At 47.0% G+C, this 26297-nt stretch overlaps 2 protein-coding genes across 4 annotated transcripts in view; one reads left to right on the plus strand and one right to left on the minus strand.

Annotated features, from left to right (window-relative positions):
* shmt1 (serine hydroxymethyltransferase 1 (soluble)) overlaps positions 1-4228 on the minus strand; it is a 43688-nt gene extending 39460 nt beyond the window's left edge. Inside the window, exon 1 of the mRNA XM_078240196.1 lies at positions 4162-4228. The gene's annotated coding sequence lies outside the window, so the exon portion shown is untranslated. The remainder of the gene's footprint in view (positions 1-4161) is intronic.
* Positions 4229-5954: 1726 nt separating this feature from the next.
* Positions 5955-26297, plus strand: part of zfand2a (zinc finger, AN1-type domain 2A) — a 34875-nt gene continuing 14532 nt past the window's right edge. Inside the window, exons 1-5 of one of the 3 annotated variants that reach the window (XM_078240197.1) lie at positions 5955-6172; positions 19181-19310; positions 20744-20838; positions 21507-21638; positions 24191-24342. In XM_078240197.1, the coding sequence (XP_078096323.1) occupies positions 19256-19310; positions 20744-20838; positions 21507-21638; positions 24191-24342 (434 nt within the window). In that variant the 5' untranslated portion in view covers positions 5955-6172; positions 19181-19255. Of the gene's footprint in view, positions 6173-16417; positions 16596-19180; positions 19311-20743; positions 20839-21506; positions 21639-24190; positions 24343-26297 lie in introns of those variants that run through there. The other 2 variants (XM_078240198.1, XM_078240199.1) reach the window with 2 other exon arrangements.

Raw genomic sequence — 26297 nt, forward strand, 5'->3', positions numbered from 1 at the left:
GGGATTCTATAATTCTATCATGGGTGATAATGTGGTCAATTGGATCAGCAAGTTTGCTGATGATACAAAGATTGGAGGTGTAGTGGACAGTGAGGAAGGTTTTCAAAGCTTGCAGAGAGATTTGGACCAACTAGAAAAATGGGCTGAAAAATGGCAAATGGAATTTAACGCAGACAAGTGTGAGATATTGCACTTTGGAAGGACAAATCAAAGTAGAACGTACAGGGTAAATGGTAGGACTCTGAAGAGTGCAGTTGAACAGAGGGATCTGGGAATACAGGTACAGAATTCCCTAAAAGTGACGTCACAGGTGGATAGGGTCTTAAAGAGTGCCTTTGGTACATTGGCCTTTATAAATCGGAGTATCGAGTATAAAAGTTGGAGTGTTATGGTAAGGTTATATAAGGCATTGGTGAGGCCGAATTTGGAGTATTGTGTACAGTTTTGGTCACCTAGTTACAGGAAGGTGTAAATAAGATTGAAAGAGTGCAGAGAAGGTTCACAAGGATGTTGCCGGGACTTGAGAAGCTGAGTTACAGAGAGAGATTGAATAGGTTGGGACTTTATTCCCTGGAGCGTAGAAGATTGAAGGGAGATTTGATAGAGGTGTATAAGATTTTGATGGGTATAGATAGAGTGAATGCAAGCAGGCTTTTTCCGCTGAGGCTAGGGGAGAAAAAAACCAGAGGGCATGGGTTAAGGGTGAAAGGAGAAAAGTTTAAAGGGAATATTAGGGGGGGGCTTCTTCACGCAGAGAGTGGTGGGAGTGTGGAATGAGCTGCCGGATAAAGTGGTAAATGCGGGGTCACTTTTAACATTTAAGAAAAACTTGGATGGGTTCATGGATGAGAGGGGTGTGGAGGGATATGGTCCAAGTGCAGGTCAGTGGGACTAGGCATAAAATGGTTCGGCACAGACAAGAAGGGCCAAAAGGCCTGTTTCTTAGCTGTAATTTTCTATGGTTCTAAGAGACCCTTCGGCCCATCGAGTCTGCACCATTATATTAGAAACACCCGAATTCCCACCTAATCCCATCTGCCAGCACATGGCCCATAGCCCTGAATGTTATGATGTGTCAAGTGCTCATCCAGATACTTTTAAAGGATGCGAGGCAACCCGCCTCCACCACCCTCCCAGACAGCACATTCCAGACCATCACCACCCTCTGGGTAAAAAGGGTTTTCCTCACTTCTCCCCTCCACCTCCTGTCCCTCACCTTGAACCTATGTCCCCTCGTGACTGACCCTTCAACTAAGGGGAACAGCTGCTCCTTATCCACTCTGTCCATGTCTCTCATAATCTTGTACACCTCGATCAGGTCGCCCCTTAGTCTTCTCTATTCTAATGAAAACAACCCAAGCCTATCCAACCTCTCTTCATAACTTAAATGTTCCATCTCAGGCAGCATCCTGGTGAATCTCGCCTGCACCACCTCCAGTGCAATCACATCTGTCCGATTTGATTTGATTTACTATTACTCACCTGATGAAGGAGCAGCACTCCGAAAGCTCATGCTACCAAATAAACCTGTTGGACTATAACCTGGTCATAGAGTCATAGAGGTTTATAGCATGGAAACAAGCCCTTCAGCCAACTTGTCCATGCCGCCCCTTTTTTTAACCCCTAAGCTAGTCTCAATTGCCCATGTTTGGTCCATATCCCTCTATACCCATCTTACCCATGTAACTGTCTAAATGCTTTTTAAAAGACAAAATTGTACCCACCTCTACTACTACCTCTGGCAGCCTTGTTCCAGACACTCACCACCCTCTGTGTGAAACAATTGCCCCTCTGGACACTTTTGTATCTCTCCCCTCTCACCTTAAACCTATGCCCTCTAGTTTTAGACTCCCCTACCTTTGGGAAAAGATATTGACTATCTAGCTAATCTATGCCCCTCATTATTTTATAGACCTCTATAAGATCACCCCTCAGCCTCCTACTCTCCAGAGAAAAAAGTTCCAGTCTATCCAGCCTCTCCTTATAACTCAAACCATCAAGTCCCGGTAGCATCCTAGTAAATCTTTTCTGCACTCTTTCTAGTTTAATAATATCCTTTCTATAATAGGGTGACCAGAACTGTACACAGTATTCCAAGTGTGGCCGTACCAATGTCTTGTACAACTTTGACAAGATGTCCCAACCCCTGTGTTCAATGTTCTGACTAATGAAACCAAGCATGCCGAATGCCTTCTTCACCACTCTGTCCACCTGTGACTCCACTTTCAAGGAGCTATGAACCTGTACCCCTAGATCTCTTTGTTCTATAACTCTCCCCAACATCCTACCATTAACTGTCCTGCGCTGGTTCGATTGAATAAAATGCACCACCTCACATTTATCTAAATTAAACTCCATTTGTCAGTCCACTGGCCCAATTGATCAAGATCCCGTTGAATCCTAGATGACTTTCTTCACTGTCCACTATGCCACCAATCTTGGTGTCATCGGCAAACTTACTAACCATGCCCCCTATATTCTCATCCAAATCATTAATATAAATGACAAATAACAGTGGACCCAGCACCGATCCCTGAGACACACCAGTGGTCACAGGCCTCCAGTTTGAAAAACAACCCTCTACAACCATCAAGCCAATTTTGTATCCATTTGGCTACCTCACCCTGGATCCCATGAGATTTAACCTTACGCAACAACCTACCAACAGGTACCTTGTCAAAGGCCTTGCTAAAGTCCATGTAGACAACGTCAACTGCACTGTCCTCATCTACCTTCTTGGTTACCCCTTCAAAAAACTCAATTAAATTTGTGAGACATGATTTTCCACTCACAAAGCAATGCTGACTGTCCCTAATCAGTCTTTGCGTCTCTAAATGTCTGTAGATCCTGTCTCTCAAAATACCTTCAAACAACTTACCCACTACAAATGTGAGGCTCACCGGCCTGTAGTTCCCAGACTTTTCCCTGCAGCCCTTTTTAAACAAAGGCACAACATTTGCCACCCTCCAATCTTCAGGCACCTCATCTGTGACTATCAATGGTTTAAATATCTCTGCTAGTGGACTTGCAATTTCCACCCTAGCCTCCCACAGATCCGGGGATTTATCTACCATGATGCGCTTTAAGATTTCCAGCACCTCCTCTCTGTTATATGCACACTCCTCAAGACATCACTATTTATTTCCCCAAGTTACCTAACATCCATGCAGTTAATACTGATGAGAAATATTCATTTAGGATCTTACCCATCTCTTGCGGATCCGCACATAAATGACTTTGTTGATCCTTAAGAGTCCTACTCTCTCCCTAATTATTCTTTTGTCCTTTATGGATTTGTAGATCTTTGGACTCTCCTTTGCCTTATCTGCCAAAACAATCTCGTATCCCCTTTTTGACCTTTTGATTTCTCTCTCAACTCTACTCCTACACCCTCTATACTCTTCAAGGGATCCACCTGATCCCAGTGTTGTGAGACTTCTTACTGTGCCCACCCCAGTCCAACGCCAGCATCTCAACATCATGATTTATTATTGTCATTTGTATTAGTATACAGTGAAATGTATTGTTTCTTGCGCGCTATACAGACAAAGCATAATGTCCATAGAGAAGGAAACGAGAGTGCAGAATGTAGTGTTACAGTCATAACTAGGGTGTAGAGAAAGATCAACTTAATGCAAGGTAGGTCCATTCAAAAGTCTGATGGCAGCAGGGAAGAAGCTGCTCTCGAGTCGGTTGGTACGTGACCTCGGAGTTTTGTATCCTGACGGAAGAAGGTGGAAGAGAGAATGTCCAGGGTGTGTGGGGTCCTTAATTATGCTGGCTGCTTTGCCGAGGCAGGTAATGTGGTGACAAGAACTGCACACAGTAGTCTAGCTGTGGCCTCACCAAAGTTCTATACAACCCTGCTTTTGTAATCTATGCCTTGATTGATAAAGGCAAGTGTCCCATATGCCTTTTTCACCACCCTACTAATATGCCCTTCTGCTTTCAGAGATCTATGGACAAACATGTGCTATTTGCTACAATTGCCTGATGTCAGCCTGACTGACCTACCAATGATTGCTCAGTCACTCTCACTCATACCTAGGACCTGGAGGGGGAGATCTGCGATTAGTGAATTAATCTTGGCTCATTGGTAATACTGTCATCTTCTCAGTCTAAAGCTGTACTCCAGAGGCTTGAGGATTTAATCAGACTTACATTCCTTTGTGGTACCGAGTGCTGCTGGACTGTTGGAAGTGCCATCTTTTGGACGAGACAGTAATGCCTTTCAGATGGACATTAAAAAAAAGTGCTATTTAAAGAAGAGCATGCCGAACATTCATTCTGTAATTAATATCACTAAAACAGATGGTCTGGCCATTGATTTCATCGCTGTTTGTGAGATTTTGTGTACACAAATTGGCTGCTATGTTTTCCTGTATTACAACAGTGATAAAACATCTAATGTATTCCATTGCCTCTAAGCACTTTGAGACACCCTGAGCTCATGATTAGATCATTATCCATCGTCCACAAAAGTGCCATAGGCAATAAAGACAGGAAATTCTGGAAAATCTCCATGGGTCTGGCAAGGTCTGTGGAGAGAGAAACAGCACTGACATTTCAAGTCCCTATAACTCTTCTTTGGAGCCATCTCCCTCCACAGATGCTGCCAAACCTGTTGGATTTTCCAGCATTTTCTGGTTTTATTTCACATTTCCAGCACCCACGGCTTCTACTTAAGTACCTTAGGCAACTCTCTCTATTGGAGAGAGACAATCGTTATATATAAATAGATGGGGCACCACTCTGCAAGCACGGGGCAAGGTGAGGAGACAGGGCCTCCATATACTACCACAGCTGGTATGGGAATTGAATCCACACTGTTGGCATCATCGAACCAAACTAACTGATTTCCCACTGAGGTCATGAAAAACACAATATAATTGCAAATTCTTTCTTTCAAGAGGTTGGGAGGGGGAGGGGAGGGGAGGGGGAGGGGGGGAGCTCTGATTTTTTGGCTCATGATTATCTTGTTAGTGAAGACACCAATTCTTTCTAATTTGGCTCCTTATAACCTTGCAATGGGTATGATGGTCCTTTCTCAAGCTGTGACATTTTTTAAAACTGCAGCCATACTGTTACGTGCACCATGTTGTAACTGAGAAAAAAAGCAGGGTCATTGTCGTTTGCATTGTCATTGTTTACTTAATGGCATCTCTGCACTTCATCCTGTGAAAAGAGCTTTTCGATTGCGAAAGCCATTATATAAACACAGGGTACTTGTCTGTGCTCCAATTCTTAGAGGTTAGCTCAATGAGATGTGCGTGTTGAGTGAACTGAGTGTAGGCTGCATGTTGTGCATCCTTTGGTAGTTTGTTCGAAAACTCTTTAAGCATTGTGATTGGTTTTATACATATCAGACACTGGCTGACAATATAAACATACATGTTAAAATTTCCAGTGTGTGGCCAATTATTCCGTCCTGGCCAAGATTTATCCTTTGACCTCCTTCATTAAAATAGATGATGCTGTCATTACCTTGCTGGCAGTAAATTGGGAGTCACATTTCATACATTACACCAATGACTAGAAATCACTTGCTTTTTACTCATGCTTCCTTTTTAAGAGAAAGATATGTGTTTATATAATGGCTTTCGCAATCAAAAAGCTCTTTTCCCAGGATGGAGTACTGAGGAAGTGCAGAGATGCCATTAGGTAAATCATGACAATGACACTACTTTTTTTTTCTCAGTTACAACATCACAATGAGAGTGCACTTTTAAAAAACAAAGTTAAACTCAATTGTTGCAGCATAGTAAAAGTTCAAACCCAACATTAATCACCCTGGGGTGAAGTGCAGCAGTAGGTGCTGGCTGGATGGGGCGGGGGTTAAGCTCTGTCCCACTCCCTGAGGCCTGGCCACAGCTTCTGTGAACGAAACCCCAGCGCTGACCTCATCGGCATGGCGACGTCACAGGATGCCTCTGCGTCATCAAGACGCGACTGTCGCCCTGCCAGTGATTTATTTATTGGAAATTGAGCCGATAATGAGAGTTTTCCAGGAGACGGGGCCACTATTGGGCAGCTTGAGCAGGGTAATGGCAGCAATGTGCGGCCCGGGAATTCAGGCTCCCGTATTTACATATAGGCCCGGCCTCTGACATCATCAGCACGCGCCGGCAGTGAGGGGCGAGGCCGAGAAACAGCTCGAGACCCAGAGAGACAGGTAAGAAATAGAGAGATAGAAACTATATACATAGGGATATAAACTACAGAGAGACACATAGAGATATAAACTATATAGGATATATCTATACACATACATATCGAGAGAGAGGTAAGAAATAGAGAGAAATGTAGAAATAACTCTCGAGGGGTAAGAAATAGAGCAAATATAGGTATAACTATAGAGAGATAACTACAGAGAGAGGTAAGAAATAGATAGAAATATAGAGATAACTAGAGAAATAGAGGTGGGTGGCACAGTAGTTAGCACAGTGGCAGGGACCCGGTTTCAATTCTGGCCTCGGGTAACTGTCTGTGTGAAGTCTGCACATTCTCCCTGTGTCAGTGTGGGTTTCGTCCGGGTGCTCCGGTTTCCTCCCGCACTCCAAAGATGTGCAGGTTAGTTGATTGGCCATGGGGTGGGGGGGTGTGAGTGAGTAAGTGGGGGGGGGGGGCGGGTGTGAGTGAGTAAGTGGGGGGGGGGGGCGGGTGTGAGTGAGTAAGTGGGGGGGGGGGGGCGGGTGTGAGTGAGTAAGTGGGGGGGGGGGGCGGGTGTGAGTGAGTAAGTGGGGGGGGGGGCGGGTGTGAGTGAGTAAGTGGGGGGGGGGGCGGGTGTGAGTGAGTAAGTGGGGGGGGGGGGCGGGTGTGAGTGAGTAAGTGGGGGGGGGGCGGGTGTGAGTGAGTAAGTGGGGGGGGGGCGGGTGTGAGTGAGTAAGTGGGGGGGGGGTGTGAGTGAGTAAGGGGGGGGGGTGTGAGTGAGTAAGGGGGGGGGCGGGTGTGAGTGAGTAAGGGGGGGGGCGGGTGTGAGTGAGTAAGGGGGGGGGCGGGTGTGAGTGAGTAAGGGGGGGGCGGGTGTGAGTGAGTAAGGGGGGGGGCGGGTGTGAGTAAGGGGGGGGGGCGGGTGTGAGTGAGTAAGTGGGGGGGGGCGGGTGTGAGTGAGTAAGGGGGGGGGGCGGGTGTGAGTGAGTAAGGGGGGGGGCGGGTGTGAGTGAGTAAGGGGGGGGGCGGGTGTGAGTGAGTAAGGGGGGGGGGCGGGTGTGAGTGAGTAAGGGGGGGGGCGGGCGGGAGTGAGTAAGGGGGGGGGCGGGCGGGTGTGAGTAAGGGGGGGGGGCGGGTGTGAGTGAGTAAGGGGGGGGGCGGGTGTGAGTGAGTAAGGGGGGGGGCGGGTGTGAGTGAGTAAGGGGGGGGGCGGGTGTGAGTGAGTAAGGAGGGGGGGGCGGGTGTGAGTGAGTAAGTGGGGGGGGGCGGGTGTGAGTGAGTAAGTGGGGGGGGGCGGGTGTGAGTGAGTAAGTGGGGGGGGGCGGGTGTGAGTGAGTAAGTGGGGGGGGTGTGAGTGAGTAGGAGGCGGGGGGTGTGAGTGAGTAGGAGCGGGGGTGTGAGTGAGTAGGAGGCGGGGGGTGTGAGCGAGTAGGAGGGGGGGTGTGAGCGAGTAGGAGGGGGGGTGTGAGCGAGTAGGAGGGGGGGTGTGAGCGAGTAGGAGGGGGGGTGTGAGCGAGCGAGTAGGAGGGGGGGTGTGAGCGAGCGAGTAGGAGGGGGGGTGTGAGCGAGCGAGTAGGAGGGGGGGTGTGAGTGAGCGAGTAGGAGGGGGGCTGTGAGTGAGCGAGTAGGAGGGGGGGTGTGAGTGAGCGAGTAGGAGGGGGGGTGTGAGTGAGCGAGTAGGAGGGGGGGTGTGAGTGAGCGAGTAGGAGGGGGGGTGTGAGTGAGCGAGTAGGAGGGGGGAGGGGGGGTGAGCGAGTAGGAGGGGGGAGGGGGGGTGAGCGAGTAGGAGGGGGGAGGGGGGGTGAGCGAGTAGGAGGGGGGAGGGGGGGTGAGCGAGTAGGAGGGGGGAGGGGGGGTGAGCGAGTAGGAGGGGGGAGGGGGGGTGAGCGAGTAGGAGGGGGGAGGGGGGGTGAGCGAGTAGGAGGGGGGAGGGGGGGTGAGCGAGTAGGAGGGGGGAGGGGGGGTGAGCGAGTAGGAGGGGGGAGGGGGGGTGAGCGAGTAGGAGGGGGGAGGGGGGGTGAGCGAGTAGGAGGGGGGAGGGGGGGTGAGCGAGTAGGAGGGGGGAGGGGGGGTGAGCGAGTAGGAGGGGGGAGGGGGGGTGAGCGAGTAGGAGGGGGGAGGGGGGGTGAGCGAGTAGGAGGGGGGGTGAGCGAGTAGGAGGGGGGAGGGGGGTGAGCGAGTAGGAGGGGGGTGAGCGAGTAGGAGGGGGGAGGGGGGTGAGCGAGTAGGAGGGGGGAGGGGGGTGAGCGAGTAGGAGGGGGGAGGGGGGTGAGCGAGTAGGAGGGGGGAGGGGGGTGAGCGAGTAGGAGGGGGGAGGGGGGTGAGCGAGTAGGAGGGGGGAGGGGGGTGAGCGAGTAGGAGGGGGGAGGGGGGTGAGCGAGTAGGAGGGGGGAGGGGGGTGAGCGAGTAGGAGGGGGGAGGGGGTGGGGTGAGCGAGTAGGAGGGGGGAGGGGGTGGGGTGAGCGAGTAGGAGGGGGGAGGGGGGGGGGTGAGCGAGTGGGGGGGGGGTGAGCGAGTAGGAGGGGGGAGGGGGGGGGTGAGCGAGTGGGGGGGGGGGTGAGCGAGTAGGAGGGGGGGGGGGGGGAGGGGGAGGGGGGGGTGAGCGAGTAGGAGGGGGGAGGGGGGGGTGAGTGGGGGGGGGGTGAGTGGGGGGGGGGTGGGGTGTGAGCGAGTGGGAGAACACCGAGAGGAGGAGAGAACTGGCGGTGGTCAGACAGAAAGAGGATGAGTGGTGGTGGGAGGCTGGGAGAGGGTACAGTGGGGGAAGGAGAAGGAACGGGGGAAAGGTGGGATTGAGCTTGTGGGAGGGCGGGATAGAGGTGGGGAAGGGAGAGTAGAAGGGTGGTGGGAGGTTGGGTAGGTACAGAGGTGGAGTGGTAGCGCGTGGGGGATACAAGAGGGAAGGGAGATAGGGAGAGGGAACAGAGAGATGGGGGTATGGATGGAGGGGGAGGGAGGGATTTGATTGTGACAGACAGACAGGGACACAAGCGGGAAAGAGACAGAGGGGAGAGCTCCTTTGGATCGAGAAGGGTGGTGGAACTAGGAGATCTGGAGAGAGAATGTGGAGGCTGGGTAATAGGAGAAAGGTGGCCAAATTTTCCATCAGCTCTCCTGAAGCCCCTTTCCAGTGTCAGTCCTTGTCTACTTCTAGAAGTTTTGCTGCTGTGAAGACTGAAATTGCCAGTTGTTCTGATTCAGCCCAGGAGCTGGGAAACACATTGATGTATCTCAGAGTGGAATTTCACTGTTCCAACTGTCTACTTGGCATCTTTGTGTTTTGTATCCTGGACTGTGTCAGTTATTTAATGAAATTGGTTCACCAGGGAATGCAGGTGGTTGTAACTCGGGCTGCTTTGTTCGAGTGGGTGATTGATGTATTGTCAGCTTTAGCTTGTTGCAAGTGATTCAAAAAATGTTGGAATAAATGATTTAAAAGAAAGCTCAGGAGTATTGATTTTAAGTGGTATATGTTTATAATTGGGTGGGTAGATTTTTGAATGTAACACTGTTGTGGCATGGCTGATAATTTGAAAGCTTGAGTGAGAATGAATTTAAACAAATTTGACCCGAAAGCTGCACTTATATAAGTTGGAGATTGTATCTGCCTGGCATTTTGAGTGATAATGACCCATCCTATGCGAGCTTTAGAAAGATGATGGTCTGATGAATATACGAGGCATGTGAGCTCAGTCCATGCATAAATGTGTCTGCTTTTTGCTCAGGCAAATTTCATGTTGACCTGTGCACTGTTTAATATCTGTCCTAAATTCTGCTAGTTGTTTGGACCAGTGTACAATTGCAAGACCTTGTTGTAATGGCAAACTCTGTTGTTTTTGCTGCTGTATGAATGCAGCTTTGATACAAGTCTAGTTTGAACTTTCATAGCTTTTGGTGTCAGCACCAGGACTTACTCCTGCTGGAGTGTTTACAGTTACTCACTTCACTCCAGTAACTCGCCCACATGTTTGTTTCGCATTTGGTGAGCTTAGATGATTGCTGGCTGGGTATTTGAAAATGGGGAACATCGCAGTTAATCCTACCCTTTCCTGCCTTTTCTCTCTCTGATGCCCAGGGCATCGAGGTGAATTGTGGCAATCTTACCACCCCATCTGAGATAAGCTAACTGAATCAATAAAACCTGGACTCCATAACCAAGTGCCACAACAAGGGACTAATCCTCTCTCCTCACGGTGCAAGCTCCTTGCTTGGGTAAGGTGCTGGATGTCCCCCAGTATCTTTTCGCAATAGTAGCGATTGGTGCTGACTAATAGCAGGAACTCTTTCCTATTTTTCCCCTCTCTAAACCTTAAACTGAGGCTTGTTGTAGGTATCCTACTACTACCTCAACGAACATGGCTGGAGGATGAAATAGTGGATGGTTTATGTGGCTCAGCTGTCCCTTCAATATGGAGTGAGAGTCCCATGAAGATAGGAAAGATGTCCTTGTTTAATTGTGGACCTTGTACATGATTCCCCAGCGTGAGGGTGAATCGCGGTGTATGCATGTCCACTCTAATGATAGACGTATTGTTGAGTCTCCCACACCTGGTTATAAAGTGCAGTCGCTCACCATATAGAGCAAGAGAATCGTAGTACATCAAGTTGGATGATTTTTCTCACTGACAATGATTTTGCTGCTGTCCATATTAATATTTCACATTTTATTTATTCATGGAATGTGAGCATTGATGGCAAGGTCCATCTCTAGTTGCCCTTGAGAATAATGCAATGATCTGCCTTATTGACCTGCTGCAGTTTGCATGGTGTTAATAGCACCACGGGTGTACTAAGTATGAAGTTCCAGATTTTGATCCCGTGATGATGGAGTGGTGAAACGTTTTGAAGTCAGCATGATTTATGACTTGGGGAACTTGATGGTGATGGTGTTCCCATGCATCGGGTTAGGTTGATTGGCCAGGTTAAAAAAATCGCCCCTTAGAGTCCTGGGATGTGTAGGTTAGAGGGGTTAGCGGGTAAAATATGTGGGGGTAGGGCCTGGGTGGGATTGTGGTCGGTGCAGACTCGATGGGCCGAATGGCCTCCTTCTGCACTGTAGGGTTTCTATGATCTTGTTCTTCGGGGTGCTGGAGGTCTCTGGTTTAGGAGTTGCTGCAGTGCAGCTTGTAGATGGATAGACTGCAGTAATGGTGTGCTGGATGGGTGGATGGGGGAGTGAATGTGCATGGTATGTTGATCAAGCGGGTTGCTTTCTCTTGGAGGATGATGAGCATTTTGAATGTTGTTGAAGCTGTACTCACCAAGGCGAGAGTATTCCATTGCACTCATGGCTGAAATTTGGCTTCAACTGCACTTTTTCTGCCTGATCCCTAGATTCCCTGAGAATATTCTCTCTATTCCTTGACTATTCTGTACCTACCTGAGATCACGCACAAATATTTATACTTGGCAGTAACATCAGTTTGTATGGACTGCCTGACCACTTAGCTTTTCAATGGCAGAAAATATTGTCGGCCCCTGGAGATGGCTTCTCCACGTTACTGTCTGGATGCAACTTCCTCCAGAGGTTCCTAGAGGAAAAACCAGCACCTTGAGGTGGGTCTAGACCCCTTGAGCTGGAAATGCAGCCTCGTTTACCTCATCGCTGTGTTCATATTTTTCTGCGACTGTGCGGCTCATAATATTAAACTGTCGTTGGTGTGACCATTCCCGGTTTACATTGTGCACTTCTCCCTGTCACTGTGAACATCTTGTCATGGTTTTGATGAGACAGAATCATTGCTGAACTGCCAGATTCACTATGAATTGCGCAAAGCATAGACACTTGCCGTCTCAGTAATGAACCTGAAACGCTTACATGTAAAATTATGCTAACATTTGTCACTCTCTCTCAGCAGAACAGTTGCTGCATTTGAAAGTGCAATTCAAGACTAACCTTGCATTATACAGTAGTATGTTACTGAACTGTTGAAAAAAGACCCGGTTAGACTGCTTTTCACCTGATTTAACCTGATGAGGGCATTTCCCCCTCAATGAAGTTTCCCCAACTGCATAGACTCTTCACTTGCCCCCGTCAAGACTGTCACAATGGCACTGTGGCTTTTGTCGACAAATCACACTTTGGCTAAGCCACGCCTCTTCGGACACTTTCTCCGCTTTTGAGAATCTCCTGCTATCCACCCTTCTCATCTCTCTTTTAAAATCCTCGTTCTTTACCACCCACCCAAGTAAAATAATTTTTTTCTCATAACCTTACTGCTTTCTTTCTTCACCCTCTGCTCTGAATGATGACTTATCCGTGGTGATTTCAACCTTCATCTCAACTTATCACGCTCTGCCCTCGAGTTCAGTGCCCTCCTATCCTTCCTTAGTCACTCTCACCATATAAAGTTGCCACCCATGGTATCAACTGCAGACAAGGCCTTCTCTGACCCCTTCTATGTCCAACCCTGGGGGGGAAAAGAAACTATTCCCCCAATTATTTTCAACTGCACTTTCAAACTTTCCCAACAGTCTCATCTTTCATCTTGACATTTCTGCAACATCTGAACTAATTAAGCACACCCTCACCTCCATCTTTGCCCTAGTCCCATTAATTCCATTACACTTTTTTATTCTGGTTGCTCCCTGAAAACAGCCATGGCATCCTATGTGACTGTGACCAAGATAAACTATTTCCCCCCTCCAATCCTTCTGAACCTGTCTGCGGTCTTGAGCAGAGTTGATTACATCATCTTCCTTCAATGCCTCGACTGTCGTTCAACAACTGCACTCACCTGCTTCCATTCTTAACTATCTAAACACAGCCAGAGTATTACCTGTCATGGTTTTTCTCCCTGCTCTTGAACCTTTACCTCTTGGATCCTCCTTTTCTGTTTCTCATCTACGTGCTACTCAATTTTATTCTTGGACAGTGTTGAGATTTTGACCGCAAATTAGCGCCATCACTAAGACTATCTATTGTCTCCCTAACTTCACCTCTATCTTAGCTGATTTGCTGCTGAAATTCTCATCCATGCATTTGTTACCTCCTAGACTTGACTGTTCCAACACACTGCCTGCCTCCTACGTTCTACTCTCTGTAAACTGTGGCTGGCCCAGACTCTGCTGCCCATGTCCTTATTTGCATCAAATCCCTGCCTCCCCCATCATCCTGACACCCACTGATCTATTTTGGATCTCAGCCAAGCAATTTCTTGGGCGGCACAGTAGTTAGCACTGCTGCTTCACAGCGCCAGGGACCCCGGTTCGATTCCCGGCTTGGGTCACTGTCTGTGTGGAGTTTGCACATTCTCCTAGTGTCTGCGTGGGTTTCCTCCGGGTGCTCCGGTTTCCTCCCACATTCTGAAAGGTGTGCTGGTTAGGTGCATTGACCTGAACAGGTGCAGGACTGTGGCGACTAGAGGCATTTCACTAACTTCATTGCAGTGTTAATGTAAGCCTTACTTATGACTAATAAACTTTATACTTTATTCTGGGTTTTAAACTTCTCATCCTTGTTTTAAAATCACTCCATGGCCTCACCTATCTTATTAAACTGGATTAGCTGTAATTGTGGATGTATTCAGTTTGCTCCCAGTTCTGCTATCCTGCACCACTGCCAAATTCCATCATACCAATGTCAAACTCCTCCATACTTGAGATATGGGGAATTCATTCATATTAAACAAAAGCTGCTGAAATGTTCACAGGTTGGAGAGAAACACAAAATGTTGGCCTGAAGTTTTTTCCCAAGGATCTTCATTTTGAATGCTAACTGACTCCTATTTCCAGCCCATCCTCATTTCAGATTTGCCATAGTTGCTGATTTTCTTTATCATGTAAACCATGACATTCCACGTTTACACATTGATGTTAGGGAAAAGTGGCAAGGGTGATGCAGTTCCTTTAACACCCCAACATGTTATGCCATGAACTGATCAGGCATTCGTCTGTATCCTCAGTCCTCTATGCTGCGGTAAATGTAGAGCACAAGTCAGGAGAAGTTTGTTTATTAGTGTCACAAGTAGGCTTACATTAACACTGCAATGAAGTTACTGTGAAATTCACCTAGTCGCCACACTCCAGCACCTGTTCGGGTACACTGAGGGAGAATTTAGTGCAGCCACTGCACCCAACCAGTTTGTCTTTCGGTCTCTGGGAGGCAACCGGAGGAAACCCACGCAGACACGGGGAGAACGTGCAGACTCCGCACAGACAGTGACCCAAGCCGGGTCCCTGGCGCTGTGAAGCAACAGTGCTAACCACCGTGTAACTGTGCCGCCTCTTACAGTATTACTGTGCAAATTTTAAGTCAAGCTATAGCTATTTATATAATATACATGATAACTGATGATTTGTATAGCACCTCTAACATAGTAAAACATCCCAATGAGTTTCACAGTAGTATGATGAAGAAAAGTGTGACATAGAACCACATGAGGGTTACGTGGCTCTGTTTGAGTGACATTTCCATATCTTGAGTATGGAGAAGTTTGACATTGGTAAGATGAAATTTGGCAGTGTAACAGACTGGGGAGCAAAAACATTGTTACTGAATACATCCACAGTTACTGCTAATCCAGTTTAATGCCACACTTGCTGGCTACATTGAGTTTAGTTGTAGTCTCCAGTAAACATGTTTTGTCAACACTTGTTTTTATTCCCACTGGTGTTTCCATCACACGCTCCACTGGTATTCCTCCACAGAGCTGCTGTAAACATGCTTTAAGTTGAAAGTTTAGTTGCCACTGGCCCAATCACATGCAATTTCAATTTATTTTCCCAGCAAACAAAACAAACTTTAAAACCTAATCTCCGATGCTAACAAGGATGGTTGTGTGGGTCTGGTTTGACCTCCGGTGTCTTTCCCAAGCGCTCACTGCTCGCGTGAGAGCCGAGATCAGTGGTGGGCCACATGTGGCCCATCAGGGTACGGAGTGCGGCCCACGACGCATTTTGTTGACCACATGCAGGGATGCCAGATTCCGCTGGTTTTCATCCACATAGTACTTTTCCCTACTGGCACAGCAAGGAAGGTTTGTGAAGGGAGGTGTGTGCTGATCGCATACAACACTGATGGTAAGAGCCGTGAACTCCCTTTGCGCCCAATCAAAGCGTAGATCTTTTTGTTTTTGACCATTTGAAGTTGATAGTTCTATTAATATCATAGAATCCCTACAGTGCAGAAGGAGGCCATTCAGCCCATCGAGTCTGCACCAACAGCAATCCCACCCAGGCCCTATCCCTGTAATCCCATCTATTTACCCCCACTGTGCCACCATGCCGCCCAAGAAATTGCTTGGCTGAGATCCAAAATAGATCAGTGGGTGTCGGGATGATGGGGGAAGCAGGGATTTGATGCAAATAAGGACATGGGCAGCAGAGTCCGGGCCAGCCACAATTTACAGAGAGTAGAACGTAGGAGGCAGGCAGTGTGTTGGACCAGTCAAGTCTAGGAGGTAACAAATGAATTTCAGCAGCTAATACCTCTAACCTACGCATCCCAGGGCACTAAGGGTCAAATATAGCATGGCCAGTACACCTAACCTGCACATCTTTGGACTGTGGGAGGAAACTGGAGCACCTGGAGGAAACCCACGTAGACACAAGGAGAACGTGCAAACTCCACACAGACAGTGACCCAAGCTGGGAATCAAACCCAGGTCCCTGGAGCTATGAGGCAGCAGTGCTAACCACTAATATATAAATGATTAAACATTTTCTGTAACTCATTATGAAACTTTTGGCATGTATCAGGTGTATTTAATCTTATTCATGGAGCTATGGTTAGTGAGCATGCCCGATTTTCAATTGTGCGGCCCACTGAGATGAAGGTGGGCCACTCCTGCGGCCTACTCGCTACCTAGGTTGCCCGTCACTGGCCTAGATGAAGAACTCTTGACAGGATGTTGAGCAAGGATGTTGCAGCCAAGCCTGAGCCAGGTCTTGCACATGCCCTTTACAGTAACAATGCAATGCTGGCTTGCGCTCCCTGCCCTCTCCCCTCCTGTTCTCCAGCCCAGGGTGCTGATTGTACCCCAGCTGCCAGCTTATTTAGATCACGTTTGTAGCCATGTGGCTTGGTGCCATGACTCACTTCAACCACTGGGAATCATTTAAATTAGTTTACAACTTGCAGCAACTGCTGCAGAATCTACAGTGGCTGTCAGTGAAATATGATTAGCATCACAGGGGACTATATTTATCATGTTATCCAGTCAACTTGATTCGTAGAGATATTTGATCTTGACTCAGATGGCTGCCCTATATCTCTAATGCTGGCACTGTAAACTGTTCCAAACAGTTTGAGTGCGGATCAAGTTCTGCGTTTGAGTTCTGAAACGGTCAATCCCACACCTTGAGATATATCCTGCAGCACACCCAAATGTTATCTCCTGCCCAATTCTCGCCTCAATGCAGTCAAAAGTGAGCTTGCTTCAACCCATATGCAGGACAGTAAGACCCAGTCAGCGAGAAGGTGATTCGTCCTGAAACTGTACACGGTAATTGATGCTACGGTTAACTCTTTGAACACACGTGCGTGAGATGTGGTTTAGAGGGACAATTTTATAAAGTTTAAAAGAAATCGGTAACTTTATGGTATCAGTTCTGATGGTGGAAATTTTAAACCTGGCTCCCGTTTTTTTTGCTTGAAGATGAGCTGATCCTTTATCTTAATTAAGGCAACTAAATTAAAATTAATCAAACTGATGCAGTTTGCTCTTGTGGTTTGCCACTGGCTGCTACACGTTTTTGACGGTAAACTCATTACGAGCATCAGCAAAAAGGGTTTTTGACTGTTGCCTCTGGCAGCACAAATGCCCAGTGGATTGATTGGTTGTGTATTTGGCTAAGACGGGGCTGAGCAGCTGTAGTGGAGTGACTCCCATTGTAGACCAATGGATCATATTTGCTGCACATAGTTTTTACAGGCACGCTCCCTGGGTACTGGGAGAAATTACCCGTGCCAACTCGGTAGTTGTCAGCAATGACCCTTTGCAGTTGTTGTGAAGTGGAAGGGAACACTTGAGACTGTCTTGCAGTATAAGAATAAAATAAATGTTAGACAGGAAAGTACCATGATTCCCACTAAGACATTTTTCACATGTCAGCCCCAATGTCTAGCTATATAAGTGGGTGGCTTTTACAGGACAGGTATTGCTAAACTCCTTCAGAAAAAAAACCACTTGCAATATTAATGCCTCAGGTTCCACATGCAGTACATATTCCCCGTTGTCCTGACTAAGGGGGCGAGGGAACTGCTCTAATGGAACAGGCTGTTAAGGAGATATGCATGATTTCTCTTGTTGAAGTGTACCACTGTGAGCTGGTGGCTCTGATGATTGGGACCTTCAGATGGTGAGAGCGTATGTGACTCTGCCCTCCCACCCTATGGTGTACGCTGTTGCATTCTGAATTGCTGCAGTGTTATTAATACAACAGCTGTAAGATTGATATTTATTGTTTCTCCTGTTTTTGAGTTTCTATCTTTTTAGGAATGTTAACGTACACCTCTACTCATTTATTGAATTGTGACACTCTCCCCTGAATTTCAACATCCAATGAAAACACCCAACAGAAGAATTTAAGATTTTATAATCCATTAAACTGACAATGACGATTTAGGGGATTTTCACAGTAGCTTCATTGCAATGTTAATGTAAGCCTACCTGTGACACTAATAAATAAACTTAAACTTAGTCCATGTCTTTAGGAGTAAAAGTAAGCACTCCAGGTCTTGCCTCGTGGTGTGGGAAACTTGTAAGTGAATATCAGTTCTTCCATCAATTTTAAATTCTCTTCTACAAACTTACTCATAGCCATACATCCCCCACCCCTTACTCTCTGCTACATTTGCTGGACTTGTCTCCTCCCATGCCTTTCACTCTGATCTGTTTGCTCTATGTTCCTGTAACACTCTCTCACCCTGTGTCCCATCTCGCCTGCCTATATGGAACTTCCTTCCTTGGCCGTCTTTAAAACCTCTCCAGCCAAACTTTCAGTCACCTCTCCCTACTCGATTGCTACCCTCAACCCCACCAGCCCTTTTCCCTTTTGTCATTTGTTCCAACGCAAGATGTGAATGCACATCTTGCGTTGGACTTGCGGATAGTGAAGAGCATTGTCGGGCAATACAGCAGGATATAGATAGACTGGAAAATTGGGTGGAGAGGTGGCAGATGGAGTTTAATCCGGGTAAATGCGAAGTGATGCATTTTGGAAGAAATAATGTAGGGAGGAGTTATACAATAAATGGCAGAGTTATCAGGAGTATAGAAACACAGAGGGACCTAGGTGTGCAAGTCCACAAATCCTTGAAGGTGGCAACACAGGTGGAGAAGGTGGTGAAGAAGGCATATGGTATGCTTGCCTTTATAGGACGGGGTATAGAGTATAAAAGCTGGAGTCTGATGATGCAGCTGTATAGAACGCTGGTTAGGCCATATTTGGAGTACTGCGTCCAGTTCTGGTCGCCGCACTACCAGAAGGACGTGGAGGCGTTAGAGAGAGTGCAGAGAAGGTTTACCAGGATGTTGCCTGGTATGGAGGGTCTTAGCTATGAGGAGAGATTGGGTAAACTGGGGTTGTTCTCCCTGGAAAGACGGAGAATGAGGGGAGATCTAATAGAGGTGTACAAGATTATGAAGGGGATAGATAGGGTGAACGGTGGGAAGCTTTTTCCCAGATCAGAAGTGACGTTCACGAGGGGTCACGGGCTCAAGGTGAGAGGGGCGAAGTATAACTCAGAAATTAGAGGGATGTTTTTTACACAGAGGGTGGTGGGGGCCTGGAATGCGCTGCCAAGTAGGGTGGTGGAGGCAGGCACGCTGACATCGTTTAAGACTTACCTGGATAGTCACATGAGCAGCCTGGGAATGGAGGGATACAAACGATTGGTCTAGTTGGACCAAGGAGCGGCACAGGCTTGGAGGGCCGAAGGGCCTGTTCCTATGCTGTACTGTTCTTTGTTCTTTGTTCACACTACCTCGATCGCCTTGTGCTAAATGTACTGCCTGCCAACACTGTTGAGCTGTCTCTTTACAATGTGTGTGGAACTTCAAATAATTAAACTCTCGTGCTGTAACAGGTAACAAGAGCGGCAAAGTCAGATTTGGACACCCCAGTGTCTGAGTGACAATACTGCGAGAATACATGTCCTAAAATGGAGTTCCCTGACTTGGGGAAACACTGTTCTGAAAATTCCTGCAAAAGGCTGGGTAAGAGTGAAAACTCATCAAAATATTATCTTTCAAATATTTGTGTTGTATTTTGTTTGCAGAAGAGAAGGCGGAAAGCTATTCAGTTCAAGTTTTTAAAAAGTTTTCTTTTTTGGCATTCCTGATGTCTGTCCTTAATCTTCTCTTTTCCTGCTCTTTCCCTGCAGCGCTCTGCCACTGCCTATTGTTCATTCTACATACTATAAGAAATAAGAACAGCAGTAGAGCATGCAGCCTGCTGTACCATTCATTATGATCAGGGCTGATCTTCGACTTCAACTTCACTTTCTCACCCACTCCCCATAACCATTGATTCCTTGAGAGACCAAAAACCAGCTTATCCTTAAATATTTTCAATGATGGAACATCCACAACCCACTGGAGTAGAGAATTCCAAAGATTCACATCTCTTTGATGTAAAGAAATTTCTCCTCATCTCAGCCCTATCCTGAGACTATGCCCCCAGATCCCTGCCACCAGAAAGCAACCTCTGTGTCTACCTCATAAAGCCCATTCAGAGACCTGTATGTTTCAATGACATCACCTCCCATTCTTTCAAACTCCAGAGAATATAAACCTAGTTTGCTCTGCTTCTCATAGAATAACCCCCTCATTCTAGGGCTCAACTTGATGAACTTTTGCTGTTCTGCCTCCAATGCAGCTATGTTCTTATTCTCTATAACAAATGCAGCTTGTTGCATTATCTCCCATTCACTGAGCAAGTTTATGGTCCTACCCTTCTACTGTTGTTTTAGACTGATCCAGACTGTTTGTAATTGCATCCTTTTTTGACCCTGCGCTGAGTTCCTGACTTCATATCCTCTCTATGACAAAGACTGTCAAAATCCACTTCTCGCATCACTTACCTCAGCTTAACTGGTGTTGAAACTCTCCTCCATGCTTTTATTACCCCATACTCCATAATTCCAATGTCTGGCCTCCCATTCTGCAGGTTGTGCTCACTGACCTACATTAGCTCCTGGTTCGCCAATGCCCTGTTGAAAGATTACCCTTGCAATCATATTCCTCCATGGCCTTGATCCTCGCTTTTTGCGTAAGCACCTCCAGCTGACTAGCTCCAAAAGCACTCTGCTTCTTTAACTCTGGACTCTTGTGCATCCAGTGCTTCCTTTGCCCCACTATAGCCGCATGTGACTTCAACTATCTAGACTCATAGCTCTGGAATTCCCTCGCTCAATCTCCCTACTCCTCTAAGGCACAGTTTAAAACGTGCCTCTTTGACCTAGATTTTAGTCACTTGCCTTATTCTCTCCTCAGGCAAAAAACTGACACTGAGCCTGATTATGTTCATGTGAAGGGCATTGGGATGTTTTATTACGATTAAGGTTGCATTTCAATAACAGTTTTATGTGCTAAATCCACCACTTCTGGTGCCATTTTTGCTCTGCTAAAGTCCCTCTTGTCCCTTTCAGATTTTCTACCCATGAAGTGTGATGCATGTTCGCAGATCTTCTGCAAGGACCACATCAGCTATGCACAGCACAAGTGTACATCCTCCTATAAAAAGGTTTTTATGCCATTCTTATGCGTGCGCTTTGGTGTGTCCATCAATGTCAGTGGAGCTTTTTTAAATCTCTTATCAGGTTTAGTTTGAGGTCTGACATTTCCCAATAACTCCCTCTGGAATATGTTCAGAAAATACAGGACAAATTATCTGCAAAAGTTTCCTGCTCATTTTTCTCCCGTTTCACTTCCCTTCACTTGAAGGGTCTGACTGCTACTGCAGTTTCCTTTCATGGGTCCCAGTAGCACTCTGGCACCTTGTATAAAGGGTGACTGTGGAATTATCTGACTGTGGAAGGCATCACAACCAAATCTGAGCCTGTCTACTTCAAACAAAAGATAGCACCCGGGGTCAGGAATTATCTGCATCCAATTTCTGAGGTTTTTGGTTTACTTATGATCTGCTACTGCAGACCAAGCTGCCGTATGCGTTTTCTTGTCTTCTGCAGAAATTGTTTTCAAGGGAATGGGGCATGTACGGCTGTAAAGTGAGGGAGGATTATGATGCACATGAGCAAGATGTTTCATCATCCCATGCTCCCATAATGGCATTAATTCAGGAATTTTGACCCAGTGACCATGAAGGAACATTAGTATATGGCTACAGGTCATGTGTGATTTTAAGGGCAGCCGTTTGTTGAACTATATTTAATGTTACTTGATTATCTTCAGGACGTGCAGGTGCCCGTGTGTCCGCTGTGTAACACGCCAGTTCCTGTCAGAAGGGGAGAAATGCCAGACATTCGGGTTGGTGAACATATAGACAGAGAATGTAAATCTGACCCTGCCCAAAAAAAGCGCAAGGTAAGGCCGTCTACATTTATCAGATTGAGTTTAACCATCTTTAACCTTTCTTTCCCTTTCCTTATCCTGTATCGTTCTGAAGTACAATGCCATGATGTTCGTCATCCAATATCGTGCTGAAGTTGCCATTCTGGGGCGGCACGGTAGCACAGTGGTTAGCACTGCTGCTTCACAGCTCCAGGGACCTGGGTTCGATTCCCGGCTTGGGTCACTGTCTGTGTGGAGTTTGCACATTCTCCTCGTGTCTGCGTGGGTTTCCTCCGGGTGCTCCGGTTTCCTCCCACAGTCCAAAGATGTGCAGGTTAGGTTGATTGGCCAAGCTTAAAAAAAAAATTGCCCTTAGTGTCCTGGGATGCGTAGGTTAGAGGGATTAGTGGGTAAATATGTAGGGATATGGGGGTAGGGCCTGGGTGGGATTGTGGTCGGTGTAGACTCGATGGGCGGAATGGCCTCTTTCTGCGCTGTAGGGATTCTAAGATTCATAGGTGAGCTTGACTGGTGCATCTGTAAGTTATGAACTGTGGCTCAGTCAGCCTGTCCCACTTCAGAGACCTGAGCGCACAATCTGGGTTAACATGTTAGTGGAGTGCACTGAGAGAATTCTGCACTGTTCGAGTTGCTGCCCTTTGGCTGAGGTGCCAGAGTGAGGTCCTGCCAATCCTGTCAGATAGATGTAAACACAGTAAGAAGTTTAACAACACCAGGTTAAAGTCCAACAGGTTTATTTGGTAGCAAAAGCCACACAAGCTTTCGAAGCTCTAAGCCCCTTCTTCAGGTGAGTGGGAATTCTGTTCACAAACCGAGCTTATAAAGACACAGACTCAATTTACATGAATAATGGTTGGAATGCGAATACTTACAACTAATCAAGTCTTTAAGAAACAAAACAATGGGAGTGGAGAGAGCATCAAGACAGGCTAAAAAGATGTGTATTTTCTCCAGACAAGACAGCCAGTGAAACTCTGCAGGTCCACGCAACTGTGGGCGTTACAAATAGTGTGACATGAACCCAATATCCCGGTTGAGGCCGTCCGCGTGTGTGCGGAACTTGGCTATCAGTTTCTGCTCAGCGACTCTGCGCTGTCGTGTGTCGCGAAGGCCGCCTTGGAGAACGCTTACCCGAATATCAGAGGCCGAATGCCCGTGACCGCTGAAGTGCTCCCCAACAGGAAGAGAACAGTCTTGCCTGGTGATTGTCGAGCGGTGTTCATTCACCGTTGTCGCAGCGTCTGCATAGTTTCCCCAATGTACCATGCCTCGGGACATCCTTTCTTGCAGCGTATCAGGTAGACAACGTTGGCCGAGTTGCAAGAGTATGTACCGTGTACCTGGTGGATGGTGTTCTCACGTGAGATGATGGCATCTGTGTCGATGATCCGGCACGTCTTGCAGAGGTTGCTGTGGCAGGGTTGTGTGGTGTCTTGGTCACTGTTCTCCTGAAGGCTGTGTAGTTTGCTGCGGACAATGGTCTGTTTGAGGTTGTGCGGTTGTTTGAAGGCAAGAAGTGGGGGTGTGGGGATGGCCTTGGCGAGATGTTCGTCTAGATGTAAGACATCCCATGACACTATATCAAATGACTTCTAATGAAAATTAAAAGATTGTTTGGTCATTAATCTGATTGCTGTTTATAGGACCTTCAGTGTAAAGGTTGGCAGCCACATTTTCTGCATTACAACAGTGACTGTACTTAGTGCTTCACTGTGAAGCATTTCTAGTGTCTTTCACGACATAAGATGCTTTTGGATGACCTGAGGTCGCCAAAGGTGCTATTTAAATGCCAGTTCTTCATCGTTTTACTTAATTTTGTAGCTAACTTTGTTCATGAACACAAGCTTTACAACAGGGTATGCTGGGGCTTCGGACAAGGAGCATCACTGCTCCTGATTACTATCCGGTAGTATGTGGATATTGATTGAGGACAGGATCAAACCTAATTGTCAAGTCCACTGTAGGTGAGTCACCTGCTGATGAGACATGTCTGTGATAAGCCAGTATACCGTGACTAAGGCTTTGCTGCTATGATTCACACCTGCTCTCTCTTTCTCACATCACCCAACTCTGATCTCTCGCAACAGCCATGGAGGCAGGGAACAATTACTTTCCCCAAATTTACAGCTTCTTCCCTCAAGAGGTATATTGATAGATGGGTGTAAGTCATCTGCTCAGGGGAGGGGTTATCCAAATAAAAGCTGGACGTAACTCATCCCCCATCACCCCAAGTTAAGAGGGAAAAAGAAAGTAAAATGGGTTGACCTTGCTTCTCCCTTCCAGTTTATTAGAGAGTTAAGTAGTTCTGATGGTGTTAGGTTTTTGAACATCAGAACTGACTGTGCACTTAAGAGGCTTTTATTCTCCAAATCTCAAATCAGAATTCTCTGCGTCCTGGATTAATCTCCATATGCTGTCAAGGAAAGGGCACTGTTGTCTATTTTCAGCACACTGGCTTTAGGTGATGGCTACTGCGGCCTGTTTTCTTTCATGAAGGAGCAGCTGTGTACTTGGGTAGCAACAGTGAGCGTCTACTCTAAATTGTCATCTCAAATGTTTTTCAGATTTTTACAAACAAGTGTTCAAAGACCGGATGCAAACAGAAAGAGATGATCAAAGTGATGTGTGACCAATGTCACTTAAACTTCTGCTTAAAGCACAGGCATCCCTTGGATCACGAATGCAAGGCTGATGGACAACATCTCTCCAAAGCTGGGTAAGGACATCTAAAGCAGCTCTCTTCACAATATTGTGCTTCAATGGAGAAAGGCAATAACCGGAGTACTAGTAACCCTGTGAAGTGACATCTATTGTGCACCCAAATGGAGAGGAATTTTTTCTATCCCTTATCTCATTGAATTGTGATCTTGTCTTTTAGATGTGCTGCATGACGCTGCCAGGTTTGTTATCATCTCCCATTCTGAGCCTTTCCTCCTGGACTTTGCTAGTGAGTCAGGTTATGGGTCGGTTCAATGGTTCCATTGATCTTATTTGGTGGTAAGGCCTTGCCCTCAGAAATGACACTATTTTAGCTGCAGTTCAGCCAATCCAGACACAAGGCTGAAAAGCTGTAGATAGATTTTTAAAACCTAGCTTTCCTTTTGGGCATTTTAGTGCTTGGTTCCAGGCTGGGTCTATAAATTGAATTAGTGTATTATCTTAAAACACAGCTGTGCTGGAGCAAGAACATTTTGTTTGTGTACAGAAAATGCTGGCTGTTGGCATCCATTGTTTGCCATGGACTGCTCCAGAAACCCATGTTTTGTTGCTCACGAACAATGCCAAAGCGATTATTGCTTTCCAAAAGGTACTGAATAATTAGTTAAACAACGTGAAAGGAAGCAGGAAAAAATGGGATAGTGTGAAATGATCCTGAGAAGGACCTGAAATTTTATACAGGATTTAAATGGTTTCCAGTTGTGCTGAAATATCTGATTCTGAGAGCTCAAACTTTTTAGTATGATGTGAATATAGAACATAGAAAAGCTACAGCACAAGCAGGCCCTTTGGCCCACAAGTTGCGCCGAACATGTCCCTACCTACTAGGCTTACCTATAACCCTCTATCTTACTAACTTCCATGAACTTATCCAAAAGTCTCTTAAAAGACCCTATCGAATCCACCTCCACCACCACTACCGGCAGCCGATTCCACGCACCCACCACCCTCTGAGTGAAAAACCTACCTCTAACATCTCCTCTGTACCTACTCCCCAGCACCCTAAACCTGTGACCTCTTGTGGCAACCATTTCAGCCCTGGGTAAAAGCCTCTGCGAATCCACGCTATCAATACCTCTCAACATCTTATACACCTCTGTCAGGTCACCTCTCATCCTTCGTTTCTCCGAGGAGAAAAGACCTAGCTCTCTCAACCTATCCTCATAAGGCATGCCACCTAATCCAGGCAACATCCTTGTAAATCTCCTCTGCCCCCTTTCTATGGCTTCCACATCCTTTCTGTAATGAGGCGACCAGAACTGGTCACAGTACTCCAGGTGGGGACTGACCAGGGTCCTATACAGCTGCAGCATTATCTCCCGATTTCTAAACTCAATTCCTCTATTGATGAAGGCCAGTATTCCATACGCCCTCTTAACCACAGCCTCTACCTGCGACGCTGCTTTGAGCGTCCAATGAACCCGGACCCTAAGATCCTTCTGATCTTCCACACTGCCAAGCGTCTTACCCTTAATATTATATTCTTTCATCCTATTCGACGTGCCAAAATGAACCACCACACACTTACCTGGGTTGAAGTCCATCTGCCACTTCTCCGCCCAGTCTTGCATCTTATCTATGTCTCGTTGCAACTGCTGACATCCCTCTACACTATCCATAACACCACCAACCTTTGTGTCATCAACAAACTTGCCAACCCATCCTTCCACTTCCTCATCTAGGTCATTTATAAAAGTCACAAAGAGCAAGGGTCCCAGAACAGATCCCTGAGGCACTCCACTGGTGACCGACCTCCATGCTGAAAAAGACCCATCTACAACCACTCTTTGCCTTCTGTGGGCAAGCCAGTTCTGAATCCACAAGGCAATGTCCCCTTGTATCCCATGCCCCTTCACTTTCTCAATAAGCCTTGCATGGGGCACCTTATCAAACGCCTTGCTGAAATCCATATAAACTACATCTACCTCTCTTCCCTCGTCTATGTGTCTAGTT

This window comes from Mustelus asterias, chromosome 23, assembly GCF_964213995.1.
Source record: "Mustelus asterias chromosome 23, sMusAst1.hap1.1, whole genome shotgun sequence".
In the NCBI taxonomy this organism is placed as follows: domain Eukaryota; kingdom Metazoa; phylum Chordata; class Chondrichthyes; order Carcharhiniformes; family Triakidae; genus Mustelus; species Mustelus asterias.